The 10,325-nt window shown below is 37.2% G+C and overlaps 1 protein-coding gene across 3 annotated transcripts in view; it reads right to left on the bottom strand.

Annotated features, from left to right (window-relative positions):
* Nucleotides 1-1,631: 1,631 nt before the first annotated feature.
* The window catches only part of kmt2d (lysine (K)-specific methyltransferase 2D), a 41,679-nt gene continuing 32,985 nt past the window's right edge, over nt 1,632-10,325 (bottom strand). Inside the window, exons 50-55 of one of the 3 annotated variants that reach the window (XM_028454065.1) lie at nt 10,143-10,279; nt 8,356-8,486; nt 6,989-7,298; nt 6,166-6,239; nt 5,970-6,078; nt 1,632-4,449 (exon numbers count right to left, since the gene is read on the bottom strand). In XM_028454065.1, the coding sequence (XP_028309866.1) occupies nt 4,357-4,449; nt 5,970-6,078; nt 6,166-6,239; nt 6,989-7,298; nt 8,356-8,486; nt 10,143-10,279 (854 nt within the window). In that variant the 3' untranslated portion in view covers nt 1,632-4,356. The remainder of the gene's footprint in view (nt 4,450-5,969; nt 6,079-6,165; nt 6,240-6,988; nt 7,299-8,355; nt 8,487-10,142; nt 10,280-10,325) is intronic. The other 2 variants (XM_028454067.1, XM_028454066.1) reach the window with 2 other exon arrangements.

Genomic DNA, 10,325 nt, shown 5'->3' with positions numbered 1-10,325 from the left:
TTTTATTATCCAAAAACTGACACACTTTGGTTTTTGGGCAGAAATGAATTGACGTGTAGAATAGAATGTTTTATAATAAATTCAGACCATGTTTCATGCCCAAGCAATCAATATTATGAGATCAATAAGTCAAGGATGTGCTACTTCATTTGGATCATCTTTTTTTTTTTTTTTTTTTGTACTGTGGTTCGTACATTTTGGGAGGTTAATAATTGTTAATTATTTAATATATACAGCCAAATTCTACATACATAAATGCTGATTTAAAAAAAAAAAAAAAACATCCTTGTTTCTTATTTTGAAAAAAACACTTTTTTCTGCTTGTCAAATCCCTGAAAACAATGAAAAATGAGTCTGCACTGAAACTCTGTACAATTTATGTTAATATAATTTAACTTGTGTCCTGACCCCGGTACGCTAATATACTTTTATTGGTGTTACTGGAAAATATGTGATGCTATTTTATTTTATTTTATTCTCTCCCTCTTTTTGTTAATGTATGTTCAATATGCGCCTATGTTTGTTTGTGTATAATGTTCATTAATAAAAAAAAAATAAAAAAAGGCTAGAGTTCTCTTTAAGCTCAGGAAAGGAGGCTGAATGCTTCCTTTATAACCTCCTTTAGCCTAGGAAACACTAATTCATCCTTTGCCAAAGGAGACGTGTGCTAACCCACAATTCCTTGCGGCGACAACATTTAAAGGGAAACGCACACCGGAGCGTTTACGGCGACTCACGATGACTGCACCAATGCAATAATATGCCTTAAACAACTTTAAATAAAATCCATATATTATTATATATAAGACATTATCAGATTATAACTGATATAAGGGATCAGAGACGTTATGTTTTGTTCAACATAATTCATATTTCTGAGTGTGAGTAACCATTCTAAATGTGACGTTCTTTTAGTTTAACTCTTGTTCCTCCTAGCCTCTTTTCCTTTGATTTACATTCAAACCGTGTGATTTTTTAGATTATATCAGGGGAAAGTGTTATAAATGTGTCTTTAGTCCATTTTCAGACTTCACTGTAACCTTCGCGGCCGTCAGATTATTACGTCACCAAGTAGAAGTGCGTCTGATTGTCTAAAAAAAAACGTGATGGCCTTTTCCTTACTCCTCTCCTAACACCTTTCCTTAACCCCGTGACGTCATCCACGGGGTTATAGGAAAGGAGATAGGAGGGACTATTCGGACGCAGCCTAGAAAAAGTTAAGAACGGATTTGGATGAAATTTTTAGGAAATATTGATAATGGGACAAGGAATAGGAAAATCACAATATGGGTCGATCTGCCTGCTCCTTTAAGCGCGGTGGCTTATGGGTAATGTAGTAGTGGTCGGGAAGTGCATGTTGTACACTTTAAATCACAATATGGGTGGAAATGAGCTACTTGGCGAAGGTCTGTGCTGTCAGAGTGCTCTAGGTCAGTACATTTTGTGTTTCTTTGTTGTTTTGTGAGTTGCTGGTAATATTTAGTGTGATTATCATTTTTAACTAAAAAATAAACATAAAACCCCATATTTTTAATGCTTTCGTTTGTTAATTTTCCACAATCTCTCTCAAGTACCCCCTGTAGCGCCATCGCGTACCCACATTTGAGAAACAGTGGCGTAGAAAACAAACACTTAATTAAAATGAGTTTTATTTTCCTTTACAAGAAACAAAAGCAGACAAAGAAAAAGGATCGGGGACGCAGAGGGGGACCAGTATATAAAGAGATGCAACCTCTGAAATCCTGAAAAGAATATGTACATTTCAAAATAATATCCATACAAAACATGCCACATACAATAAAAATGATCATTATATTTATTCATATTCCCTAAAAGTATCTCTGCTGTACAGATGCAACATCTTAGAAAGTAGGCTGAGGTTTTTAGTTTTTTTTTCTGTGTTTTTTTTTTTTAAAAAAAAACAAAACCTTCAATTTTAGCAAGCTTTCATTAAATTATAGGATATGCAGAGAACTTAAATTAAGATTCCGAGAGGTTAAAAATTATTCAGGCTAAAATCCAGTGAGCGTAATGTCTCGTCATTGTCTTCCCTTGAAATACAAACATACCAAAAAATATATATATATTTATATCACTGCTTCGGATACTTGATCAATATCTACCACTTAGAGAAGTTCTGTTTATACGATGAGTGCAATTCATTACCGGGTTAAGTATGGGTTTAACTTGGATTATTATTACATCATAACATACATTAGGCCAAGGAACCATTTCACAACATTTACCAACACATTCACTTCTATGGGGAGTTATAAAAAAAAAAACAAAAAAAAACAAAAACAATATCTGAGAGAAAGCGGGGATGGGGGATGGGGGTGGAGATTTACCCATTCAAGACTATAGCCATCCAATTAGGAGCCATTAGGGGACAGGTTTTGGTAATCAACAAGCAGTAGCATAAATAAAGAGGAAAAAATAAACACAAACAATGATCCATAAATACAAATGCTATGCACCGTTACTGCTTAATGCAAGAAGGGACGTTGGTCTCATCGTAGAACACGAGACATTTCCCCAACCTACGCTTAACAAACTCGTCTCTGAGAGATTATAGCAAAAAACACTAATAGAAAAACATGTCAATGCAAAACACTCTGGTTCATATACATAAAGATATTGGTTTGCCATTTTACATATATTTATATTTATGTACAGTTTTTGTTAAAATGATATCCAGTGGTTGATCTTTTTTACCTTTTTGAATATGATTTTTCTACACCTTGGACTGTGTCGATTACAGAGGGGCCGAGGAAAGAGTCGCCGTCCTCTGTTGCATATACGACATATATTTACAGTTTGTACATACTTTGCATTTTTATTTTAATCATGTGAGGTCTTAGGTTAAGGGAAGGAGGGAAACAGAAAGGTCGGGGAGTTTCAGTAAAAGCTCCCTTTTAAAGACTGTTTTTGTTTCATTTTTGTGGTACGCTAAAATGAAAACAAATGCCCTTTTTTTCCAATAAGTCTTTCCCTGCCATCAGTCCAGCCTTCAGACGACAGTACCAGCGGAACTACAAGACGGGAGGAGGGACACACTGTGGGCTGAACTCCAGCGGGAGGAAGACTTACTACAGTAAAAAATGAAAGAACAGTCGAGCAGAGAGGAAGAGGCTGAGTTTAAGGTTCATCTGTGTGGGAACAAAGTGGAACAGTAGTCATGCTTCCAAAGCAAAAGCAAAAAGCTGGAAATGGATTAAAGTGTGAACTTCATTATTGAGTGCGTGAACGTGCACGTCAACACCACCTCAAACTGTGGATGTTTTTTGTGCTTTAACACAGCGGAGGAAAAAAAAGAAAAAAAAAAAAAGAACAAAAAAGCAGAAGCTACGTCAACATCCAGGATGATTGGGTGGCATCGAGACGCTCGATTGTGATTCGAATGCAACATCTTTATCAAAAACGGTCAAAACGGTCATATATTTCCTCTGTATAAATAATTCAGGATGAATATTTATGTTGGCTCATTATTGTAAATCATCATCAGCATAGAGTAGATAGAGCAAACCTGCTGCTTAAGATTCCCTGCTTGTCCGAGAAGGCAAAGCCCATAAAAACACCCACACACACACACACACACGCACACACAACACACACCTCTGCCTCCGACACCACCACTCCTCAATGCCCCCCCTCCCACAGTAGCAGTTAACAGTTCTCATACAAAGCAGTCACTTAAATCAGTGAGGTAGACTGGGTCCAGCGCAGTGGGACCAACAGCTGGAGCCGCTGGATTCATTGAAACTGAAACCTTTTTAACTTAGTTACACCGTTCCTTTCTTCTTCTTCTTTTGTGTTTTTCATTGATCACGTGTGACGACGCCACATCAGGATTGTCAAAGCCAGCCAATATTTGTGTCGTCGATGTGAGTCGTTGAAGGGAGAAAAAAAAAAAGTGCCTTTTTTAAGGGAGGTGGGGACATGGGGGGTGTGGTCAGGAGGTGCAGCAGGAAGTAGGTCCAACTTCAAACAGGAAAAAAAAAAACTAAACATCCTCAGTTCATTCTTAGTATTTAAAAAATGGCTTTTTGTCGCAGCTCTGGGCGAGCCCTGCACTGGAGGTGCTGATATCAGAGGGCCACAAGCATTTGGTACGTGTTGAGGATTGTTTTCCAGCCACGCTGAGTTTATTGGAGAAAGAACAGTCCTGGGTGGGGGTGCAAAAAAAAAAAAGATACCATCCGATGAGTGATGGTGGGACGCCGTTACTCATTAATGCTCATCAAACCTTTGGCTACAGGTTGAGTCCTCCACCACCCGTAGAACAGCTTATTCACTGGCTATGTAGGATTCAGAGGCTTTGGCGCAGGAGGACAAACAAACTCTCCATTCTTCTGCTCAGTTCATCCACTTTCTGCAGTTCCACGCTCCACAATGACAGGGAATCTTGTGCTGATCGTCCTCAAAGTCAAACTGGTAGTCGTAGGTCAGCTGGAAGGAAAAACACAGATTAGCTTAGTTAGCTACACATGGTCACATAGGAGGGTTAGAAGCAGGGTCTGGGACAATTATGACTGTAATCGCGTATTTATGAAGTAATTATAATGGTTATTGTTATAGAAAAAAAATCTATAGCTGTTGTAATTACTTTGTAATTGTAATTGGCATCAAGATTCTATAAAAAACTGTAATTTATAATGTAGTTAAATAGAAAACTGGGGAACCATGCTATAGTTCTATGGCTTACACATAGGCGCAGGGTTGGGGTCAATTATAATTGTAATGGTGTAATTGATAATCAATTACAATTATGGCATGGCTGTAATTTAAAAAATATTTTGCAATCATAATAAAATTGTAATTGAGTTTAGATAATTCACTTTGTAATTGTAATTGCCAAGAAAATATTATTTAAAAAAATGTCAATTACAATTTCATGCAAAACTGGGGAACCATGTTACAGTTCTATGTACAGTTATACACATATGTAGTTAACAAATATTAAAATATGTTCCAAATCAAGCTTGGCCACATTTTACCATTTAAAAAAATAAAAATCCAGGGGTACACTGACAAGAAAAAGCTCAGAAACCAAAACACCAAAAATATTAAAACCTATATTTCTATTGATTAGGAATCCTAACAAGTAAAAAATAGATGAGAAAAAAATTGGATGATATATATTTGTTTTTAGTGTATTTTACAGCTGATTTAGGACCTGTTATCATAAGAGATACTAAGAGAAAGCGAACACAAGAGGAAAAACTTTTATTAGGTTATTTATTTCAAACTCAGTCATTGTGATTAATTGTAATTGAACTTTAGTCATTCAGAACGTAACTGTAACTGATTTTCTGAGGATGAAAATAATTGTAATTTCATTTTAATTGGAAAAAATACTGGTCACTGTAATCATAATTGAATTGTAATTGAACATGGATAATTGAACCCAACCCTGCATAGGCCTTTGTAGCTACATATTAAAATATGTTTCATATCAAGCTTATCTGTCAGTTCTCTTAAAGATCAATTTACTATTTAAAAATTAAAATCTAGGTGTATATTGACACAAAAAGGTTCAGACACCCACATGAAAAATATCAACACCAATATTTGAATGGATGAGGGAGCCTAACTAGGTAATAGACAAGAAACAAATATGATGATAGATAATATTTGTTTGTGTCTTTAACAGATGATTTAAGACATGGGTCAAAACCGACCCATTATCATAAGAGATGCTAACAGAAAGCTAACAAGAGGAAGGTTAACTTTTATGGACTTATTAATTAATGGCTCAACAATCGTGATTAATTGTACTTGAACTTTTTTAATTGAGAACGTAATTGTAATGGCTTTTCAGGGGAAAATAATAATTGTAATTTTACTTGTAATTAGAAAAAATGCTGGTCAACGTAAACGTAACTGAGTATGGATAACTGAAGATGTAATTGTAATTTATAAATGTAATTGACCCCAACCCTGGTGAGAGGTGTTTAATGATGCAGTACCTCTTCCCCTTTAGGGATCTTGCGGCTGGAGATGATGATGATCTTGTCTTCTTTGTCGAATGTTACCACCTCAGCGACACAGTTGGGTGCACAGGAGTGGTTGACGTAGCTGGAAATGGAAGAGAACACAGAGTTTGGTAAATAACTCACACACAAAGAAACAAAGCGATGAGCACAGTATTTAGAGCCGTCTTACCGCGCGGGGCCGCCTGTCAGCGTGGCATCAATGACCTGCTCGTTGTTGATGCGAAACATGTAGATGCCGCGGTTCTGAGGAGAAAAACAGCAAGACTTGGATGTTAGAGCAGTGCTTCTCACGCTTTGTTTGCACAAGTTCCTTTTAATTCTGAATCCAAGTACCGCCTTGGTCCGACTACAACACTTGGCTTAGAAAACTATTTGAAAATAAATATAGATCATAATGATGGAATAATTAAGCGATGACAACATATTTTAAAGAATCTAATTTTGTAAATAAATGTAAAGAAACAGTATTTAGTGCAGTGGTTCCTAACCTTTTTTTGGTATCAACAATTTCTGGCGACCTCAAAGACATTTTAGTTTTGATATATATTTTATTTACTGAATTCTAGTTGAACTAGATTTATATTTCACAAAGTGAAAGTATGGAAATACAGTTGTTTAAGATTGTGTTGTTGAATAAATAAATAAAAAAAAAAAGAAAATAATTAAACCATTTAAAAATATATATTTTTCAATTATTTAGAAATTTCAAGCAATCCAACATGGGATCCTGACCCAAAGGTTGAAAAACACTGATTTAGTGGCTCCTGAATAAATTTATTTCTATAGTTTTTATAATCTCTGGTCATATCATGCCTGGTGTTGAGCCAAGACTGACACTTTATTTGTTAATTTTCCACTCTACTGCCATCGCGTACCCCTAGGAGTACATGTAACCCCATTTGAGAAACACTGTGTTCAAGTATACGGAGTCTGATCCTGATCCATGACTGTTCAGAATGTGATCCTTTCTCATCTCCATTCCATTGACCAACCTGTGACTCGTAGATCTTCTCACGCCGGTTGGCCACCTCGTTGCGGATCACTGTGCCGATGTACTCGATGACCATGGTGTGCTTTTCCAAGTCCTTGGCCGCGTACAGACCCAGACCTTGAATGCGGGATCGAGCCAGATACACGTTGTTCTTCCACTCGGTTTTGAGGCGGCGGTACTGGGAGGACTTGGAGTGGACGAACTGTTTGCTGTAGGGAGTGTTGAGCTCCCCAGTGAAGGTGCTCTGATAGGCCTTGGACACGCTGGTGCTGTTTAGAGTGTGGGGCCTAGAAGAGAGGAGACAATGGAAACTTCATCTTTATTTAATTGGAAGATTCAATAGCCATTACCTAAGCATGTACTATAACAATAGAAAAGTGATTTCTGTATGTTTTGGCTGTAATTCAGTCACTCTCTAAAACTATGAATATCAGTTTTACAAAGTAAAGACAATCCTTGGCACCATGTTTGGAGCTATGGGCTGTTATAATGTATACATAACCCCCAAAATAAAGGTACCAGAGACCTGGGATCCCTACTGTACCTAAAGGTGGTTGAATACAAACATGAACATTGAAGAACAGTCATGTGGAGACTATAATGGGAAATAAAGGGGAGAACTTTTTGGGGTCCATCCATAAAGTCAATGATGGTCCATTGTTCTATAAATCTGTGATAACCACATTTATTTATTCATCTGAATAATATTCACTGTTATCCAGGAAGTTTATCAATATTTGTGCCATATTATACAGTTATATTAAAGATGTGAATCCTTGTTTTTCCTTGAGGAAAAATGTTTTGATTTAAAAAATAGAATTTAGTTAAAAGTTACAATTTAGAGTGGCCAAAAACAGACAGAAAAAAAAATGGTCAAAAGTATTTAGTGTCATTATTGGCTTAAAAGTGACAGAAATTGGTAGAGGGGGGTGGGGGTAATATCATTTAAAAAGTAGAAACTGAATATGAATGTGGATAAATTGGCAAACGAAGTGGCAGCAATGGTAGTAATGTCACAAAAATTAATTAAAATGAGCAAAAACATGGCAAGAAAAGGTTAAAAATTGGCAAGTTTGGTGAAATTGCAGAAAAAGGGTAAAAACTAGCAAAACTGGGCTCAAATAGTTAGTTTCTTGGAGGCATCTGGCAACCAAAAAGAAGTTCAACGTAAACAGTCAGTTATTAAGAAGCGCTGATGACGGGCTCACCTCTTTATACTATTATAAAATACTGAGGGTATCCTATAGCTATGCAATAGTTGTAATTTATTATCAATTATGCAATTACAAGCCTAGAGTGTGGTTCTACTGAACAATGTGACTTTAAACTCCAGCTGCTTGAACTGTGTTGTTAAAGAACATGTTTTACCTCTTGCACTGTGTGGGGACTTTGGGCTCAGAGCGTGCACAGCCAGTGGGATTGATCATGAGCGGGAGCTCCATCAGTGGGTGTCGGCCATATCTGAACTGGTAGTTCTGGCAGTTCTCCACTCCTGGCAACTGATAAACACAAACAGCTCCTTTGAAGTTGGGACTTAAACACAACAACCACCTAAACCACAGTGGATATCGTATGATGAACAATCTTCTGACATTCTACGTCTGTTTAATGAGCGCGCCAACCTCAGAATAGGAAAATGTAAGGTTTGATCAAAGCAGAGTTTAAAAAAGTGGTTCTCAAACTTTTAACAAAGGTGAATATTCAAGCCCCACCCGCGCCCATTGCCCCCAAATGATCCTGACAAATAACACATTTTCCAATTTATTGAACTAACAGGGAACAAGTAACATATTTCATAATAAACAAAAAACTAAATTAAACTAATCATCTGGCTAAAAACAAAATTCAAAAGTACAGGTAAAAAGTTTTTTTGCAGGGAAAACAGTTTCTGGTTGCACATCTAATGCAGTCTAATAATTTAATGTTGTTATTTTCTGCTACATTTTTAGGCTATTCATTATTACTTTCTTTGTGTGTAGGCATTGTTTGTTGTGTTCATTGTTTTAATTGTCAATGAAGAAAGGCATACAAAAAGATTGGCATTGGAATATGCCTATTCACACTCTGGAACTGTGCATGTGCGACCTGGGGGGTCACAGGTCGAGAGGGATATAAATGTAAACAAGCTCATTCACTGTTGACATTTCCAACTTCACAGCATTTGTAATTTTAGTCCAGAGATCTTTAGTGTTTAAATAGTGTTTATATTATTAATATTACAAATATTCGGACTCGAGGAGGGACCAGAGACTTCCACTGATGCCACTTTCGGCCGATCCCAGCACTTTTAAAAAACCAAGGGAACAGCTTAGCAGCAGTATGAGAGCAAGGCAGTCCCCTCGCTTCCACACAGGTGACCCCTGGTGGATGAAAACACCGACTACCTGGGTCTCTAGTGGGCGGAATTCAGACTATCCGGACAAAGCCAGAGACAAAGACAGACCTCCCTTCTTCCTACTCCTGGATTTTCTGTATTTACCTTTATTGTCGGTAGTTTCTTTTTTTGACTTGTGTAGTTGTTTTAAGATCTAAGTGTCTGAGATTTTGAAAAGCACTCGTAAATAAAATGCATTATTATTATTATTGATGGGACAAGCAAGATTTCCTTGAGTGAAAAGGACTACGAGTTCTCACTTTGAAAAGGGACATTTACAAGGTACACCATTCACTAACCGAGTCCATTATTATTTTTATTAAGCTCTTATTTTAATTCAACTTACAAATTTGAAGGAAGTGCACAAGAAGGACACTAAACAGGCCAATAAGTGAAACCGCACTGATCAGTGTTTGAAAAGCCAGGAAAAACCTGAATTTTCAGCTTTTGTGCAGCATTAGCTTTAGCAGCTAAGTCAGCATTTCTACCTTGGAGATCAATACCACGTTTCCAAAAAATAAAACAAAAAACAAGGAATCAATGCTACAACAGGAAGAAAATAATCAAAATCTCTGTCAGACTCGCTGTCAGCCATGGCGAGTTTAACCATCTTGACCTTTGACCTCATGCGTAAGAACTGAATGAGAGCGAGAGTGTGAAAAGGCTTTTTGAAAATCTCCTCCTGTTTGTCGTGCCCCACCAGTCATTTCTCCAGTCCCCGCACGCCTGCCACACACTTTAAGAAAAACTGGTTTCAAGGAACCTGGATGGTCAGTCTTACCGACTCGGTGATTCTCATGACAGCGTGAACTGTGAGGCCATACATCTCCTCTCCCTTCAGATGATCTGTGAACAGCTTCAACATTGATGATTCGTCTCTTAGTTTGGCCACCTGCTGAATCACACGCTCCCAGATACCTGGAGACAAACGCAGCACGCAATGTTTAATCCATGCATTTTACAT

The sequence above is a fragment of the Gouania willdenowi genome, chromosome 7 (genome assembly GCF_900634775.1).
Source record: "Gouania willdenowi chromosome 7, fGouWil2.1, whole genome shotgun sequence".
NCBI lineage: Eukaryota > Metazoa > Chordata > Actinopteri > Blenniiformes > Gobiesocidae > Gouania > Gouania willdenowi.
This window is presented reverse-complemented; position numbering and strand designations above follow the sequence as displayed.